At 47.0% G+C, this 20,223-nt stretch overlaps 2 protein-coding genes across 2 annotated transcripts in view; both read right to left on the reverse strand.

Annotated features, from left to right (window-relative positions):
* The window catches only part of LOC102914016 (H-2 class II histocompatibility antigen, I-E beta chain), a 57,117-nt gene continuing 36,894 nt past the window's right edge, over positions 1-20,223 (reverse strand). The window contains exon 6 of the mRNA XM_076558311.1: positions 1-3,723. Coding sequence (XP_076414426.1) covers positions 3,710-3,723 — 14 coding nt within the window. The 3' untranslated portion in view covers positions 1-3,709. The remainder of the gene's footprint in view (positions 3,724-20,223) is intronic.
* LOC143270017 (H-2 class II histocompatibility antigen, E-D beta chain-like) overlaps positions 1-20,223 on the reverse strand; it is a 30,606-nt gene continuing 10,383 nt past the window's right edge. The window contains exons 2-5 of the mRNA XM_076558312.1: positions 9,018-9,284; positions 5,942-6,223; positions 4,476-4,585; positions 1-3,723 (exon numbers count right to left, since the gene is read on the reverse strand). Coding sequence (XP_076414427.1) covers positions 3,715-3,723; positions 4,476-4,585; positions 5,942-6,223; positions 9,018-9,284 — 668 coding nt within the window. The 3' untranslated portion in view covers positions 1-3,714. The remainder of the gene's footprint in view (positions 3,724-4,475; positions 4,586-5,941; positions 6,224-9,017; positions 9,285-20,223) is intronic.

The raw sequence follows: 20,223 nt of genomic DNA on the forward strand, positions 1-20,223 counted from the left end.
TTGTTTTGTTTTTCTTTTTCTTTTTTTGAAAGAATTGATTTCTTAAGAAATCTGTAATAAAAAGCAATTTATTTGACCTTTGGAAGGACAGCTGTCTTGCTTTGCACATCAGACATGGAACAGAGCATTGAAACTCCCCATGTGGTATCTAGTACATTATGGTGTTGGGCAGTGAAAAAATGGTAAAATAAATCAACAAAAAGGTATTAGGATTTCAAAGAATACAAAATATAATCGTTTCCTTTTTCATATAACCAGATACTCAGGAAGTAAGAAAAATAACAGACAAATGCATAGTATTAATAAGAAAATTAAAAATGTAGGGTACAAAGCCATTGTAAAAAAAAAAAAATCTTCCAGAAACAAATGAAAACAAAGTCAAGAAGATGATACTAAAAAGGCCAGATATTCAGCCAGCACTAACAGCACACTAGGAAGACTTTTGTTTGGAGAACTATAAATCATCACTGGGGAAATGGGTACAGGTAAACACTTGAAGGGATAGACAGGGAGACAGTACGACTGAATATACTCAAGATGTTTCCTCTAAATCACTCTGCAAACAGAAAAATGCTCCAGAAAACCAGAGTAAGACTTTACTTATTTATTTTATTTGCTGGTTTGTGTCTATTTCTTACCTCTATTTAGCAATCTGGGGACTCATTAAGTTGTATTTAAACTCCACATGTAAGCAGTGAGGTTTCATTAGATAAGAAAATTATTGGGGGAAAGATCAAGGTGCCGATGTTGTCAAATGCAACCAATATCACACCCAGAAAATATACTTTATGCAAATAATACATAATAAAGCTTAAAATATGCATAACAGAGACCTTGAGTTTGCACTAGCATGAGTCCTTCGTGATGGCGTGTAAATTCTCCTGCAGCAATCGCTGCACTGCAATCACTGCACTGCATTTACTGCACTGCAATTGCTGCACTGCAATCGCTGCACTGCAATCGCTGCACTGCAATCGCTGCACTGAAAAGGTCTTCTGAGCGGATGGTTCGCTTCTTGAGTTTACTTTTCAAACTAACTCTTCAGCTCTGATTGGAACCAAGCTTAGTGTCTGACAGGACTATTGGGGTCCAGCCCCTTGTAGCTGAAAGTTTTCCTGTGTCCCACCTGGTCCGCAGCCGCTCAGACCCAAACAAACCCACACAGGCTTATATTATTTTTAATCTATGGCAATGGCAGGATTCTTGCTAGCTAGCTCTTATATCTTAAATTAACCATGTCTATAAATCTATACTTTGCCACGTGGCTTGTGGCTTGCCAGTATCTTTCCATCTTGCTTCTCCTGGTGGCGGCTAGCAGCATCTCCCAGCTCTGCCTTTTTCTCTTTCTAGTTAGAATGTCCCACCTAACCTTATTCTGCCTCACCATTGGCCAAACAGCTTTATTTATCAACCAATCAGAACAACATATAGTCACAGTATACAGAATGACATCACCCCTCAGCCCCTCGATAGCCCTCTCCCACAGTCCGTGGAAGAATCTACAACCAGCTGATATATTAATCTTTGATGATACTGAATGAATCTACGTACACGAAACTCTTTAATCCATTCACTTTATTTTTCTGAGTGAGTTCTCCCTCTACATGGCTTCTACTCTGCTCTCCTACTTAGCTCCTTTCTTGCCTGATCCTCCCTGCATCTTTCTGCTGTTCCCTCTAAGTGCCATCTTAAACCTTCATCTTAGTTCTGCCCCATCTTCTCTCTCTCATCTTGTTCTTACCCACCTAGTTCTCCCCCATCCGGCTCCTCCTCACCTTCCATTTCATCCTTCTATTTCTGTCTTCTAGTTCTCCAATCTAGTTCTCCTCCAGCCTAGTTCTCTTACAATCTAGTTCTCCCCCAAGTCTCTGGGGTTTACAGTTATACACCCATGCAATAGCAGTGCTCTGACTAAGGCGAGGTCACCAGGCTTGAATTCTTACAAGGTCATCAAGGAAGAAAAGTTTTCCTCAGGCAGTGACTCTCAGGCTTTCTTTTACAACCCAAAAAGGAAGTGGTAAAGGAGGAGGTCAACTAAGAGCTAAAATCAGTTAATATATCAGAAAAAAGGAATTTATGTGCTCAAACTACATTCGTAGAAGTGGTTAGGTAAAATGTTAGGAGTCTATAATGTTAGTATAAATCATGAGTAAAATAAAACTGCTTATATTTCTTCAGGGCTGTAACTGTCTTGGTAACTCGGTGGTGTCGTTACTGGCAGGGTGGGGACATCTAGGCAGCTGTGTCACAGCCTGATGTACCTGGTGTGCAAAAACCCTTTTGTTCTAAGTTAAACGTCAAGAGGGAAGTTCTGCTAAGGCTGTGTAAGAAAGGAGGGTCTGAGGTCCGCCTGACCTGGATGGTGTCTTCGAATGGATATTTACTTTAACTCAGGAGACTCTATTCTGTCTGCCATTGGTCTTTAGGTGTTGATAGGTGTCTCAGATAAAATGCTCTTGTTGGGAGCTAGCTCTGGCCTTGGATGTAGCTAAAGGAGATTTCTGACTCTAATGCTAAGAAAGGAGAGACAAAAGGCCTGGAGGAAGGAAGCCTTGCCTGAGGCTGTCATCCAAATGCCTCAATCCACACTGTTGAGTAGTTCTTAGGAAAAAGAGTCAATTGGGAAAACTATAAAAGTACACATGAAATCCATAGCAGAAAACAGCTGATATGTTTACAAAGCCGAGTAACACCAAGACTCCCTGAGGCTTGGCTTTTTCCTCGGGAAAAGCCCTGCGTCTTCCAGGTGTTAGCTTTTGCTATAGTCCGCTGAATTCCTGCTTCACATTCCTGTGACCTGCAGCAAGCGTCTTGCTCCGTGAAGATCCACAGAGGGGCGGACGTCCATCGTGTGAACCAACCCTCTGGCTCACTCTAAACTCATTTCTAGCTGTCATTATGACGTCTGTGAGTCTCTGACGAGCCACGTGCTGTGTCTTAGACAAGGGGCAGGAAGGTCTGGTTACTTTGACAGCCTGATGCCTGTTGCATACTTTATTATCACACTTGTTTCAATCTCCACGTTTGTTTTGAATGCGTAGGAACTGTCTTTGAATTTTTTAAATTAAGTTCAAGCCAGCTGGGTGTGGTGGCACACTCGTTTAATGCCAGCCCTCAGGAGACAGAGGCAGGTGGCTCTCTGTGAGTTCGAGGTCAACCTAGTTTATAGGCCAGTCAGGGATATATATGTAATTACAATGTAGAACATCGTGTTTGATTTACACACACACACACACACACACACACACACACACACACACACACACACGCACACACACACACAGACCCACACCCGGAATGTCTGAATTCAGAATTCAGCATGTGCATTACCTCACATACTTGTAACTAAATGAAAGCTCTGTTGTGGTGATGTAATCTTTCCTTCCTGTTTTCTACATCTTGTCCTTAAAACTGCATGCTTACTTGAGGAAAAAACGTGATAAGGGACAGTGCCACAGGATGGGCTCAGATGCACCAGACAAAGGGCAGGGGAATCCACGGGGGCAGGACAGGGACGAGGAGAGGCCTTCTGTCCTGGGGCTGTGGGCCCAGGCCGGGGCTGAGCAGACCACCAGGGAACACAGGGTCCAGAGTCAGGAGGAGCCGGGTCCTGGGGAAGCAGTGTCAGTGGAGGAGTGCGAACCAGACAGGACACGTTTTCATGCCATGGAGACAGGGGAGCTCCTTCCTTCAGCCTTGTCACCTCTCCTCAGCTCAGGAGTCCTGCAGAGCACAGGGGACAGTGGCCTTTCCAGACCTAACCCTGCAGTGGCTTCTCTCACCACCCCAGGCCTCTCCTGACAGCGTGACGTGAGCAGAGGAACTTCTCAGGCCCCAAGTCAACACTGCTTCAGAGCACAGGCCTTCAGTAAGTGCAGGAACAAGGCTCAGTGTGAACCGCTGGCCGGACCCTGGCAGTGCCCAGTAGCTCTTCCTTCTCTGCGCTTCTCAACCTGTTCTTCCAGGCTGCTTACTCTTTCTCTTACCTGCAAGTCACTGTTCCTCAGGTTGCACCCTAGCAGCCGTAGACTGTTGCGTTCAGAAGCTGCTTAGAGTTTGAGGTCACCTAGGGGATGGCCGTCTTCACAGAGGTTCTACTGACGCCCTGATAACTAACTTCAGCAAAGCCTCTGTAAGGCTTCGGTCCTTAATTACGTCATCAGTCTGTGATGGTGTCCCAGCCTAAAAAGCGGGTGGGCCCTCTGTGTGTCCCTCTCTTTCCTTTCCGCTCTTTCCTTCCATCTGCTCCTCTCTCTCTGTCCTCCCTCTCTCCCTCCCTCTCTCTCCCCCCCTTCTCTCTAAAATAAAACTCTAAAAAGGTAACCATGGCTGTGATTCTTCCAATCAGCACTCTCTTCCACTGGCATGGCCGCCGCCCGCAGCGGCCAGACACGGGGAGCAGCGCCACAGCATAACCAACAACCGCTCTCCCCTGAAGTGCTATGGAGACTATGGACCACCACCAGGCTCTTTACCTGTCGGTTCCTGAAGCAGATGAACAGCCCCCCTGCAAAGGACAGCAGACCCAGCACACCGACCACAACTCCACTCAGCGTCTTGCTCCGTGCTGACGTGGACTGCGCCCCTGAGGAGGGAAGCCAGGTGTGGGTTTTATCTCAAAGTCAGCACCCCTCATTGGGGCCCTGATAGTGAGAGCTCTAGGGGAGCCAGAGCTGGCCACTCCTGGAAAGACATTCCAGAGCCACACAAAGCCGCCTGCGTGGAAGACTGCAGCTGCAGCCATGGATGGGAAGGCAGATATCTGCTGCTGCTTTATAATCCACACTAGCCCTCACAATGGAACTCGTGACAGCATTTCTGTTAGCACAGCCGCAGCAGCCGGTGGCTGGGTAGTGCTGCATATTACACATGCTGGCCAACAACATGGTACCCACGAGCGGTCTCTACAACCAACAGAAAAGGAGCATATCAGACCGAGAAGCCAACTGTGGTGCCCGCAGGCATTTTCTGAGGGCACCAGCCACAGACACAGGGTCAGAGTGGAACCAGACCAAGAGGAACCATGTACATCGTGACCCAGACCCAGAGCGGCCTTTGTCTCTGTCCTGCTACAGATTCATCTGCACTTCGTCCCCTGCTGGACTCATCTGCACATCAAACATCTTCAGGTGTGGAGTCCACCTTCTCTTGCACTTGTGGGATGACATGAACTGGGGCGGCTGCCTGGGGTTCATGAGTAACTTGGTCCAATATCACCGGGAGCTCTGGAGAAAGCAGCCTGTTGTGGAGGACATACATCGCACTTAAGAGTCCTCTGCACTGTAGAGAACTGAAGTTGGTGAAATGCATCATTCACTGACTGTGTTGTTGATGTTTTTCAGGATGGGGTTTCTCTGTGTAGCCCTGGCCTTCCTGGAATTTGCTCTGTAGACCAGGCTGGCCTTGAACTCAGAGATCTGCCTGCCTCTGCCTCCCGAGGGCTGAGAGTAGGATGGCCAGTAAAGCCTGGGCCAGCAGCTCCACTTTACTCTTGATAGCTGCTGTCCTGAGGAGGTGCATCTAGTTTCAGTTCCTTTCTGGGGTCATGGCCTAAACTTTAGAGGTACACTTTCTTGCCAGAGAACCTCACTCCTACTGTGTGCTGTGCTGGCGATATTTGTCTTCATTGACATGTTTAGCAGGAGGCACTCGGAACTTTCACTCAGTCTTTCTAATTATTTTATTTTTCAATGACTTTCTGTTTGGGAACATTTCCACGTAGCTCCCTTCTTAATCAGCAGTATAGTGGGTGTAGACATTGAACTAGGTAAGGAATAAAGGCTGGTAACTTGGAAAGTTTATGCGTTATTCCCTGTGGAATAAGCCACGCCCCCTACCTGGTGGGCGGGGAGTCTCAGGGTCAGAGAGCTGATAGGCTGGGGTAAACCACGCCCCCTCCCTGGTGGGCGGGGAGTCTCAGGGTCAGGAGCTTCCCACTCACTCCACTTCACTGTGGCAGGGCTGGTCAGGCTGGCATGCTCCACCTGGCAGGTGTAAACCTCTTCACTCTGAGGAACCGTCTCCAGCATCACCAGGGTCTGGAAGGTCCAGTCTCCATTCCGGATCAGGCCGGTGGACACAACCCCAGTCTTCTCCTCTTGGCCGTTCCGGAACCATCTGACTTCAATGTGTCCGGGGTAGAAGCCGCTCACAGAGCAGACCAGGAGGTTGTGGTGGTCCAGGGGCCGCGTCTTTGTCGGGTACACAGTCACCTTGGGCTCAGCTAGAGGAGAAAGGGAGGTGAGAATAAGTCACGAGGGCGGAGTGTCCTCCCAGGTTGTCTGTCTGTCTGCTCCATCCACCCAGGTCAAGTCCAGGCAGGATTCCCAAACTTTCCGTGACGTTGATCCTGATCGCAGGGGCCCGTTAGATCTGAGGAACTCTAAGGTTTTATTTTATAGCTTGAAAAAATAATTCATTATTGAACTGAAATCTTTTCAGTTTTTCAACTGAAAGCAGTGTGGCCGGATTGTGGGCACAGCACCTCAAGGCACGTACACCCCCAAATAGCTCAGGAATGGTTCTACCCTGGGAAACAGGCACAGAGAGAGGTGATTCTCCGGGTTTGGGAAGAAATAAAAATCTAAAAAGTCTTTACATTTAGGGCCAGTGAGATGGCTCATGAGGTAAAAGTGATTGCTGCCAAGACCGGTGACCTGAGTTCAACTCCCAGGACCCATGTGGTGGAGGGAGAGACTCGGTCCTGCAAGCTGTCTTGTGATCCCCACACACGTGACACGGCATTCTCTTCTCTCTCTGTCTCTTTCTGTTTCACTGTCTCTGCCTCTCAGTCTCTGTCTCTCTGCCTCTGTCTCTGTCTTTCTGTCTGTCTCTCTTTCTCTCTCTCACACACACACACATACACACACAGACACACGACGTGACACTCTCTTTTGCAAAACAAACTTACCTGAAATCAGAATTGCTGTCATTGTATAACTGTGTCTCTTTCTGAGCTGACACTTGAGGCCCAGCCAGGGTCTGGGGCTCACTGTTACCGGGGCTTGGTCTTGGGACAGTCCTTCACACACCAGCCTCTATGGGGCATTCATTTTAAAGGAGGAACCTGGGGAAACGTTTCCTCTCAATCCTGAGAAATGACACTTCTAGGACCGATTGGCACACACTAACATTTTTTCAGAAATTCTCATGAATAAAAATGTCTTCAGTATTTGATAGCTATTTGAGTTGTTTTAACTTTTTTACTATTAGCAACACACTGCTGTAAACCTTCATGTACATGTTTCATAGGTGCACATTTTCAGTAGTTTGAGGATATATTCCTAAGGGTAGAATTGTTGAGTAACAGAGTAACAATGTTTTGCATTTTGACCAACCACCAAACTGTTTTGCCAAAGTGGCACACCATTTTACAATCTCACCAAATCCTTGTTTTTAAGGCTCTGGTTTTTGTACAAAAGCATTCAATCATTCTGTCAGACCAAACCAGGAAAAGTAAGCTATAGTTCAGAGTTGTTCTATTCCATTTACTATGCAAAGCCATTCTTGGCGTTTGCAACTCTCAGCCCTTTTGAGTATTCTTGCAGTGTTCACCTTTTCCTCCACCACTTTTTTTTTTCTTCTTTTTTTTCTGGTTTATTTCTATCTATTACAAATGTATAAAAAATTCATTCATAAAAATGAATGAGAAACTGACAGATTAAATGACTTTGGTGAACCTTCATAATTTCATTTGTAGATCTTTCCATTTCTAATTTATAAATACATTTGGGGTTATAAATTATAAATGTACTGCCTCCTGTTAACATTGTATACTTCTATTTGATGATTTCTGTGTCAAACATTATATGGAAATGTTTCCAAGTATTTTCTGTATTAACTGTGAATGAATAGAACAAAATAAATTGCCTGTGATGAAAAAAAAATGTCTTCAAAGAAAGCAATGAAAAATAAAAATATAAACCCTAAACTGGGGAAATTACCAAAGCAAATGTCAGTGAAGTGTCAGCAGAGAAATTTCATAAACAGTCTATGGCCACACAGCCCTGAATAGGCCCAATCTCACCTCCGAAGCTAAGCAAGGGGGCTGGGGAGGTGGCTCAGCAGTTAAAAGCACTTGCTGCTCTTGCAGAGGACCCAAGTTCTTTTCTGGGGGCCCACAACCACTTGTTAACTCTAGCTCTAGGGGATCCAGCGCCCTCTTCTGGCCTCTGTGAGCACTGCACTCACATGCACACATATATGTATGTAATTAAAAATAAAATAACATATTTTCAAGAAGCTAAGCAGCATCAGGCCTGGTTAAAATGTGCATGGGAGATTCTGGAAATCACTGAGGAAAATACTGGAATTCAGGGTAGTGGACAATGAGCGAAGCTTAATGTTTTAGTTAGGGTCTCTATTGCCATGAAGAGCCACAGTGGCCACGGCAACTCTTATAAAGTAAAACATTTAATTGGGGTGGCTCACTGTCTCTTACACATGTATTTATGAGCGACCTACCCTACCGTGGGTGCTGGAAACTGAACTTGACTCCTCTGGAAGAGCAGCAAGCGCCCTTAACCACTGAGCCATCTTTTCAGACTGTCTAACCATTTTAATGATGTAAAATACATATGCTAAGAAAGAAAACAAACAAAAAGGAGGAACTTTAAAAAATATTTTGTTTTTATTTTTAATTATGTGCATGCATGAGTGCATGTGCATATGTTTCCGTGTGTGTGTGTGTGTGTGTGTGTGTGTGTGTGTTTCTGTGTGTGCACGCATTTTCATGTGTGTGTGTGTGCAACACTCATGGGGGCCAGTAGAGGGACTCAGATCCCCTGGGGCTGGAGTTACAGGCTTCTGTGAGCCGCAGACGTGGGTACTAAGAACTGTAAGGACAGTACTTGCTCTGAACCACTGAGCTCTCTGCTTCCCCTGGAGGACCTTTTGACCAACAAGAATCCTCAAGAAGATCACAAGTGCCTCAGAGTTTCACACACACACACACACACACACACACACACACACACACACACACACTTTCACCTATGCATCTCCAGCCCAATGTTTACCTTTTAACTTCAACAGGAACCACTCAACAAGCGCATAGTTATTTCTGCACCTGTCCACTGAGGCCCGATAGTTGTCCAGGACGTCCTTCTGGCTATTCAAGTCCTCAGCTATGGGCTGCCCCAGCTCAGTCACTGCCAGGAACTTCCCAACGTCACTGTCAAAGCGGGCAAACTCTTCCTGGTTATAGATGAATCTGGTCACACTCCTCACACGCTCCCTCCCGTTGAGGTAACGGCACTCGGCCTTCAGCTGCAGCAGAAAACGTGCTGTGGGGACAGGAACACACTCCATCACAGGCTGTCTGGGAGGAGACTCGGAATGCCCCAAACTGGGGGTCAGCGAAGGGAGCTATGACACCTGCAAGGAACTCGCCTCCTGACAAAGACAACTTAGGGGGGAGCAAGGGCTTTGTATGATCATTTCAGAGTACAGTCTATGACTGCCAGCAACTCAACACAAGAACTTACAGCATCGTGTCCACAGTCAGGAGCAGAGAGAGAATAAACACATGGATCCTCACATCTCTCATTTAGCTTCCTCCTCTCTAATATCCTTCAAGGACCCTGCCTAGGGAATGGAGCCACCCACAGTGGGCTGAGCCTACCCACATCAACTAACAATCAAGACAGTCCCTTACAGACATGCCCACAGGCCATCCTGATATAGATAATTCCTCACTAAGACGATCTTCCCGGGTGATTTGATTCCAGTTATGTCAAGTTGACAGTTAAAACTAACCAGCACAAAAACCATGCAGGACAGGGAAACCCTTCTGATCCTGCTCCATCCACTACCTGCTGCCCCTTCTCATGCCCACAGGTCTTCACCCTCACCTTAAACAGGATCCATCTAAAACAGTCAGTCTACAAAACACCCCTGTGTGCTGATCCTGTGTCAGGCCTTGCTGCCCCTGGGAACCCTGAGAGGGGAAATTCAATCTCTCCTTTCCACTCTTGGAGTTTGAAATTGTGGAAGTAAGGGATGAAATTATCCAAGGACAAGGGAATTCAAACAGAGGCACGTCTATTAACAGAGGATAACGGGCAGATGCTAGAGACGTGGCACAGGACACTAAGGAGCGGCTTCTCAGAAGGGTAAGTTGCTGTGGGATGTTCTGTATGTCCTGTGGGAGCCCTTCTTGGGTTCTTTGTGGCGTTACCCAGCAGGTCCGCATAGAGGATGATTAGGACCATGGGCCTGAGTGCAGGTGTTTGAGATGGTCTGCACTTGGCTGTGCTGGGGGATGGTCTGTATGTCAAGTTGTTCTGATTGGTTAATAAATAAAACCTGATCAGCCATGGCTAGGCAGGAAAGATAGGCGGGACTAGCAGAGAGGAGAAATAAAAGGACAGAAAGGCAGAAAGAGAGCTGCTGCAGCCGCCGCAATGACCAGAGAGGCTGCAGCCACCGCCATGACCAGCAGTATGTGAAGATGCCGATAAGCCACCAGCCACATGGCGAGGTATAGATTTGTAGAAATGGATTACTTTAAGATATAGATTTATGGAATGCGTTAATTTAAGATATAAGAATAGTTAACAAGAAGCCTGCCACGGCCATACAGTTTGTAAGCAATATAAAGTCTCTGTGTTTACTTGGTTGGGTTTGAGCGGCTGTGGGACTGGCGGGTGACAGAGATTTGTCCTGACTGTGGGCAAGGCAGGAAAACTCAAGCTACAGTAAGTTGATGTCATCTAGAAGAATGAGGGTGGATAAGGGGAAGGAAGCGGGTGTGGCGACAAACACCCTTGTGAAAAGTCGGAAAGAGTCGATGAACTTCAAGGAAACTGAGGACATGGGGCTGAGAACGTGAGGGTCAGAGGCGCTCAGCAATCAGGCTGCAGGGGTCATGGGATCCCAATCGCTTCGAAGACGTGACTTCCCGAGCAAAAGGAAACTGTAGGGGGTCGCGGTGGATCTGCTGTTGTAGAGGAAGCATCTGTGGGGCCAATGGTGGGACGGTACCAGCTGGCACAGGGGTGAACGCAGTGTGACGGGCGGGCAGAGTTCCCGCTGCCCAAACACCCCTGTGCAGTGAGTACCACCGCTGTCACTCATAACAAACGCACAGTGGAGTCAAATGGCTTCTCCACGTTGCACGTCCATGGCAGTGTGAGAAAGAGTTAGGCTGGGATGGGGATCTGGCAGTGATGTCATGGTGTATCACAACCTACACACCTCATGTAAAACTCCCTGGGGAGATACCAGCCAAGATGGCGGAACACCGGGCTTGATTCTAGCTCAGAGAGGAACCGGGAAGACAAAGGGAGAACTCTGAACATCAGCCAATCAGTGACGGGTACTCCAAGCCAAACAGAGAGTTGCCATGGTAACTCAGGAGAAAAAAACAAAAACAAAATAACAAAGTGAATCACAAGCAGCATGGTGGTGCCACTTTAGTCTTGCTGCTTGGGAGACTGAGACAGGAGGATGGCAATTCAAGGACTACCTGATCTATGTGATGAGTTTAATGCCAACCATAACAACTTTGCAATACTCTGTTCAAAACGTTAAAAAAAAGATGAAAATATAAGGATGGTACATCCCAGTGGCAGAGAACTTACCAAGCACCCCAAGCCCATGAGTTCAATCTTACTAGAGAAAAGAACAAATGTCAGCCTCAGGTCCTTGTTTGGAGGTGGGTATTAGCTGCTTCTCTGCTGTAACTAAATATCTGGTTTGAAACAACCTAGTGGAGTCCTTATTTTATTTTATTTTTAATTTTAATTTTAATTTTTTTATTTCTTTAATTTTTATTTTATTTTTGTTACTTGTTCTAGGCTTAATTTTTTTCTTTTTTTTATAATTTATTTTTTTTAATTTTTTTGCCGAATGCCGTTTATTGAAGGAGGGAGGAAGTCTTAAATACAGGCTTACAGCACAATGGGAGAACCCCAGAGGGCAGAAGTTCGCTAAGATATTTTACAATCTTGCATCTAAACTGTTAAGGCCCATTATGCAGGATACACAGACAAGGATCTTCCCTTAAGCATTCAGGAGGGTGGAACCTGGCAGGGAATTAGCATAGGAAGAATATCAAGGTCAAGGTCAGCAAGCAAGGCAACAGTTACCCAAAACGGGGGCCAGGGACCTACAGGTCCCCCTTTTACTAGAAAATGAGCTTCTGACTTAGGTTGTGTGGGACGTCGGCAGGTCACCTCACCCATCATGGAGACGCCTGCCCAGGATAAAAGGATAAAAGGTCCAGTCTGTCATAGTGGGGAAGGTGCAGAGGTGGGAGCACAAGGTGGGAGCACTAGACAGAAGCATGAGATAGGGGCATGAGACAGGAACAGGAGGCAGGAGCAGGAGGCAGGAGCAGGAGGGAGGAGCAGGAGGGAGGAGCAGGAGGGAGGAGCAGGAGGGAGGAGCAGGAGGAGGAGCAGGAGGGAGGAGCAGGAGGGAGGAGCAGGAGGGAGGAGCAAGAGGAGGAGCAGGAGGGAGGAGCAGGAGGGAGGGGCAGGAGGGAGGAGCAGGAGGGAGGAGCAGGAGGGAGGAGCAGGAGGGAGGAGCAAGAGGAGGAGCAGGAGGGAGGAGCAGGAGGGAAGAGCAGGAGGGAGGAGCACCAGACAGGAGCACCGTACAGCTCGCCACATTGCCTGTGCGGTCAGGAAGCCGAGAGATATCAGGAGTGGTCCAGCTATAAAGCTGCAAGGCTCACTCCCCAGTGACATACCTCCTCCTGCCATGCTCCACCTCCTAAAGGTTCCACAACCTTCAAAAACAACGCTACCGCAGGAGACTGAGTATTCAAACATAAGCGCTGTGGGGGACATTGCACCTCCAGACCACAGCTGTGGAAACCCCACCGTAGGGAAAAGTGAATGGGAAAGGACCACCACACCTTGTCATAGACGCAGACCACGGCCTTCACAGCAGGAGAGTGTCAGTCCTTTCACATGTGACAGTTTGGGAAGCTGGGTGGCCTAATAGTGACTGTTTAGCTCTAGAGAAGGGATTTGCTTTGGTCCACACGGTACCAAGAACCCATGCCAGTTCCCAGTCACGGCAGAAGGTGTCTTTGCAGAGGCTGACAGCCAGCTCCCCCCCATCCTGGCCAGTAGAAGCCTTGGGTTGGTATGCACCTCACCTGGTAGTAGCCCCTCCAACATCCCACAGGACCAGTTGCTGCCATGGTAACAAACTCACATCCCATCCTGCTTGCTCTTTCAGGGCCAGGAAATGCCTCCCCTCCATCCCACAAAGTCTGGGGTGTGGCAACGGGTGCTAAGTGATGACTGTATTCCCATGTGTCCAGCAAGAGCTGGCGAATCCCTGTTTCCTCCTACAGCTGCAGGCACGTGACTCCCAGCAGCTCTGATCTCAGATTCATCCAGTCTTAACTGGCCTTGGGAATGTGGCCTCTGCTACAAAAACCCCTGGCAGCATTCAAGTTGTCCCAAGGCCCGAGGACAGACTCATTCATGTCCTGTAGCTGACAGTGCCAGGAGCCCTGTCCTTACCACAGCTTTCCATGGGTCACCACAGGCTCCCTAGGTAATCCACAGACATTCCTTATCTTTTTTGTTTTTGTTTTTTTGAAACAGGGTTTTTCTGTGTAGTCCTGGATGTACTTGCTCTGTAGACCAGGCTGGCCTTGAACTCACAGAGATCTGCCTGCCTCTGCCTCCTGAGTGCTGGGATTAAAGGCGTATAATACCACTGCCCAGCTTCCACAGACATTTATACCCATATCCTACAGTTCCAGGATGGCAGAAAAGCCACATCTCTGCAGTACTGTGTTTTTTTCTACCTTTCTGGAGTGTGGATAACCATACCACAAGCCTGAACATTGTCTTCCTATGGCCTAGGTTATTCAGGAAAGGTCTCCACACCTTAGGACACTAGGTCGCAGCTTCTGGTGCCCAAATTCCTGATAACAGTTTTCTTGTCCCTTCAGACCTACAGAGACCATCTGAGTAGATAACTCTACCAGTGTTGCTGAGAGTGCCCCAAGCCCCAGTACCAACTGCAGCCACATAACAAGGCACAAAGTCCTGCGCTGTGTCCCACAGCCTTGAGCCTATGATTACTGATGCCATGGTCCCCAGAATCATGAGACCAACTATGTTCAGTTCTCAGACTGAGAGAAATACCATTCATAGCTCTACAGCTATAACCACTCAACCTTAACACCCAGTTGTCTCCTACATCCATCCTGAGAGTCCTCTTCTATGTCTTGAGGGTATACCGGACTGCTGGTGTCATATCCCTTTGTGTTGCTTGTACTTGTGCTGAGAGACTTTAAGCCAGTGTTCTTCATGTCCTACACCAACACTGCCCTGAGGGCTGGACTCCTGAGTAGACTCACACACACACCACTGGATTCCAACATCTGCTGTAAAGTTGCAAACCTTTATGAATCACTGAAGGTTTCTATTGCTGTGATGGAAAACCATGACCAAAGCAACCTGGGAAGGAAAGGGTTTCTTTGGCTTCCACATCACTGTTCATCTCTGCAGGAAATCAGGACAGGAACTCAAGCATTGCAGGAACCATGAGGCAGGAGCTGATGCAGAGACCTTGGAGGGGAGATGCTTACTGATTTGCTCCTCATGGCTTGCTCAGTCTGCTTTCCTATAGAATCTAGGACCACCAGCCCAGGGATGGCATCACTCAAAATGGGCTGGGCCCTTCCCAATCAATCACTAATTAAGGAAATACTCTACAGACTTGCCTACAGGCTGATTTTATGGAGGAATTTTTCTCAGTTGAGGTTCCCTCCTCTCAGATGACTCTAGCCTGTGTCAAGTTGACATGAAATTAGCCAGCACAGTGCATGCAGATGATGCTTAACCAAAGATGAAGAAAACACACCAAGTACACTTTTGAGTTCTACCATAACCAAGCTCCAAACATCCAATCCACTGACTTTCTATAGTTTATTGTCTTAGGGTTTCTTTTGCTGTGAAGAGACACCATGACCATGGCAACTCATAAAGAAAAACATTTAATTGGGTGGTTTGCAGTTCAGAGGTTCAGTCCATTATCATCATGATGGGACATAGCAGTGTGCAGGCAGACATGGTGCTGGAGCTGAGAATCCCACATCTTGACCAACAGGCAATGGGAAGTATTCTGTCTCACTGAGTGTGGCTTAAGCATAGGAGACCTCAAAGCCCACCCCCACAGTGACACACTTCCTCCAACAAAGCCACACCTCCTAATAGTGCCACTTCCAATGAGTTTATGGGGGCCAATTACATCCAAACTACCACACCTATCTAAATGAAAAAAAAAATGATTATTACAAAATCCAATAACAGTGGAAGAAGCAAGTGTTACACTAGCTGCAAATGCACGAGAGAGAGAGAGAGAGAGAGAGAGAGAGAGAGAGAGACAGAGAGAGAGACAGAGAGAGACAGAGAGAGACAGAGAGAGAGACAGAGAGAGAGACAGAGAGAGAGAGAGAGAGAGAGAGGGAGAGAGAGAGAGAGAGAAAGAGAGCACAAACACAAGAACCATTAAAGGAAATGCAACACCTCTAAAATCACAATTCTCCATAAGCAGACATCAATTTGAAGAAGTGTATGAAATGTCTGAAGAATTCAAAATAATGACACAATTACAAGATACATTCAAATACAAGAAGTTTGAAGAATCCCAACTAGCTCTCACCAAAGTAATTCTTAACCAAGGCATATCACACTCAAATAAGATTGTTGGAAGTACTGAAAACACAGACTACAACAGCATTCTCAAAGATGGGGCTGAGTCACCAGGAGGAGGGAATACAGTGAGACAAAGAACACGCACGCACGCACGCACGCGCACACACACACACACATACACACATATACACAAACACGCATGCATGCACACACACACACACACACACACACACACACACACACACACGGTGGTGGTAGGGGAGATGGAGACAGAGACCAAATCAGAGAAACAGACAGAGACAGAGAGACACACACAGAGAGACAGAGAGAACTAATCCTAAAACAACAGATGAATACCAGTTTACATAAAGTGAATGCCCATTAGATTTATATCGGACGTCTTAGAAGAAACCTTATAGGCCTGAAGAGAATAGAAAAAAATATTGAAGGGAAAAAACTCCCTGTAGTCTAAGACTATTACACACAGAAAAACAGTCCTTGAACTCTGAAGGAGAATAAACTATTTCTCAAATAATTAGAAACTGAGGGAGTTTACTATTGCTGGACCAACTTTATAAGACATACTAGAGTGAGTCTGACATTAGAAACGAAAGGATGATAACTGACATTATGAAGTGTGGTGATATTTTATTTGTATGTTAATAAATCAAGTTTGCCTGGAGATCAGAGGCCATAGCGAGCCATAAACAGAGGTCAGCGATGGTGATACACTCCTTTAATCCCAGTACCAACCAGAGAGACCTGGAGGTCTGTATAGACAGGCAGTGATGAGGAAGTGATGTGGCTGGGCTTAGAGCCAATGAGAAGGCAGAACAGACAGCAATAAAGGCACAGGTTAGACAGGAAGAAGCTGATTCTCTTGGGAAGCAATGGCAAGGTGGTAAGCTAAGGTTAGTTGGTGGCTATTGCTCTGATCTCTGTGGCTTGTACCTCTGTATTTGGCTGTTTCTTATTTAATAAGACTGTTTATAAATTCGTCTACAATGAATACATGTGAATACATACAATCAAGTAGGACATGTACATGAAAGAGAAGAAAAGCTCTGAATGAGAGAAAATCACAGCCACAAAACTAAATATTGAGAGAGCTGGAAAGAAACAGAAATAGAAAACACGAATAACACAATGAAAATTGCAGAGGGAATTCATACCTCACAATGAGAACCTTAAGTATTGGGTGGGGAAGGTGCCTTAGTAACAGAGTAACAGTGAGTAACATCAAGTAACAGTGAGTAACATCAAGTAACAGTGAGTAACATCAAGTAACAGTGAGAAACATCAAGTAACAGTGAGTAACAGCACCTGCTGGCAAGCCTGATGACCTGACTTTAATCCCCAGTTTCCACATGGTGAAAGGAAAGAATTTATCCTGCAAATTGTCCTCTGACCTCCACATATGCTGTGGCATGCAAAAAAGAAAAAAAGAAAGAAAAAGGGGAGGGGAGAAGAAGAAAGGAAGAAGGAAGAAAGGAAGGAAGGAAGGAAGAAAGGAAGGAAGGCAGACAGGCAGGCAGGCTGGAAGGAAAATGTAATAAAAAATAACCTTGAATACAAATAAATTAAACTCGCCAATCAACTGATATAAACTGGCTGAAAGGATAAAAAAATACTCAAGTATATACTGTTTACAAGAAACTCATCACATTCATGAACACATATAGAGGCTAGAAATGAAGGCTGAGGAAAGATACATCACACAAATGGAAACTAAAAGTGAGACAAAGTAACAATACTTCTACCAGGTTAGGCAGACTTTACATTTTAAAGAGTGAAGGAGACAAAGAAGGCGGCTGCATATTGATACAATGATAAACTTAACAAAATGACTAAATAGTTATAAATAGACATACATCATGCACCTGACATGGGAACACCACAGTTTATAAATCAAATATTAATAGGTCTAAAGAGAGAAATAGACTCTAATACAGTAATAAATAGGGTTGTCAATACCCTACTCTCAATGACCAGAGAATCATCAAGGAAACTGCTGAGTTAAACTACAAGGCACAGCAAACGGACCTAAGGTACAGTCACAGAACATCCCATCCAATGGCAGCAGAGCACACAGCTGTCCTAGCAGAGGGCACATTCCCCAGGACAGAGCACATGTTGAATCGTAAACTAAGGCTCAATAAATTTTGCATCAAAATCAGCTCATGCATCATCCCAGATCATAATAAAGCCAAACTACAATTAAAAAACAATTAGTAAAGTGGAAACAATACAAACAGGGATGGATTATACAACATGCCCCTGAAAGGCCAACACATAATTGAAGAAACTAAGAAGGAAAATAAAGAACTTTCCAGAAAGAAGCAAAGATAACCACACGACATATTACCTGTGGGTATCAGCAAAAGCTGTTAGGATGGGAAGTTTGGGTAGATTTTTGTTGTTTTTTTAGAGTTATACACCAGAGTATGCTCATTGTACAAAGTGGTGGGTTTCATACAGACATCAATAATCAAATGTAGCATGTACTGTGATCATGTTCATGACCTGTTTTCTTCTTCTGCCTGTCTGCCTCTTCCAGTAACCCAGACTTGATACAGATCATAAATTAAAAAAGTAAAACAAAAATATGTGGCACAAGCAATTGGCGAAGCAGAGAGCTGTTAAAGGGATTATCAAAACTGACAAACCACGAGCTATTCTGACCAAGAAGCAAAAAAGAGAAAGCCCAAGGCAATATAATTAGAGATTAAGAAAGGGCATTGGACATTCAGGCCCAGCGGCGGCCCACAGAGGTAGACAGGCCCGGCGGCAGAGACAAGCAGACGCAGGTAGGCCTGCGGCGGGGACCCGTGGAGGTAGATGGGCCCAGCGGCGGCAGCCGACAGGGATATTCAGACCCGGCGGCAGCCGGCAGAGACATTCAGGCCCAGCGGCGGCCCGCTGAGGTAAACGGGCCCGGCGGCAGAGGCCGACAGGGACATTCAGGCCCGGCGGCAGCCGGCAGAGACATTCAGGCCCAGCGGCGGCCCACAGAGGTAGACAGGCCCGGCGGCAGAGACAAGCAGACGCAGGTAGGCCTGCGGCGGGGGCCCGTGGAGGTAGACGGGCCCAGCGGCGGCAGCCGACAGGGATATTCAGACCCGGCGGCAGCTGGCAGAGACTTTCAGGCCCAGCGGCGGCCCACAGAGGTAGACGGACCCAGCGGCAGCCCGCTGAGGTAAACGGGCCCGGTGGCAGCGGCCAACAGGGACATTCAGGCCCAGCGGCAGCCGGCAGAGACATTCAGGCCCAGCGGCGGCCCACAGAGGTAGACAGGCCCGGCGGCAGAGACAAGCAGACGCAGGTAGGCCTGCGGCGGCGGCCCGCGGAGGTAGACGGGCCCAGCAACAGCCCGCTGAGGTAGACGTGCCCAGCAGCGGCAGCCGACAGGGATATTCAGGCCCGGAGGCAGCCTGCAGAGACATTCAGGCCCAGCGGCGGCCCACAGAGGTAGACAGGCCCGGCGGCAGAGACAAGCAGACGCAGGTAGGCCTGCGGCGGGGACCCGTGGAGGTAGACGGGCCCAGCGGCGGCAGCCGACAGGGATATTCAGACCCGGCGGCAGCCGGCAGAGACATTCAGGCCCAGCGGCGGCCCACAGAGGTAGACGGGCCCAGCGGCGGCCCGCTGAGGTAAACGGGCCCGGTGGCAGAGGCCGACAGGGACATTCAGGCCCGGTGGCGGCCCCCAGAGGCAGACAGACCCAGCGGCAGCTGATAGGGACATACAGGCCCGGCGGCGGACCGCAGAGGTAAACAGACCAGGGACGGAGACAAGCAGACGCAGCTTGGAACAGGGACGCCCCTAACCCCAACATCTGAGGAAGAAGCTATCTCCGTGGGTCAGAACCAGAAAGAATCTGAACACTCCGTCTGAGGACAACCCAGGGCCCAGCTGCTGATCCTGTGAAACCCAACAACTTGGAGGTGTTGGTGAGACTACCCTGCTCAGCTGAAACCCATCTGGGAGAGGATTCAGATGCCTACAGTTTAAAGTCTGAAGAAACAAGATCAGCTGAGGAGTTGACAAATGAACAAAAAGTGACCTGAGAACACAGAAGAAGGCGCTACCCAGACACCAAACCAGATCACCAGAATCATAAGTATATAATTCACCGATCGAAATCAGCTGCCCCTGAAGAAATAGCCCAATAGCACCAATTTAACCAAGAACCACTACTAAACCAAGACTAAAAATTAGAACAAGAGAGGCACTCTCAGACACAGACACCACCTGCACCTCACAGAGGAAAAGATGAGTAGACGCCAGTGCAAAAATACAGGCAACAACATAAAGACCTATATGGCAACATCAGAACCTAGTGATTCTACACCTGCAAGACCTAAACATACCATGACAGAAGAAACAGAAGAAATCAACCCTAAAAATGACATTAAGAAGATGATAGAGGCCCTTAAAGAAGAAATAAAACATTCCCTCAATGAGGAAATAAAAACTTTCCTTAAAGAGGAATTGAAAAACTACCTTAAAGAGGAAATAAAAACTTTCCTTAAAGAGGAAATAAAAAACTCCCTTAAAGAGGAAATAAAAACTTCCCTTAAAGAGGAAATGAAAA

Source organism: Peromyscus maniculatus, chromosome 21 (genome assembly GCF_049852395.1).
Source record: "Peromyscus maniculatus bairdii isolate BWxNUB_F1_BW_parent chromosome 21, HU_Pman_BW_mat_3.1, whole genome shotgun sequence".
NCBI lineage: Eukaryota > Metazoa > Chordata > Mammalia > Rodentia > Cricetidae > Peromyscus > Peromyscus maniculatus.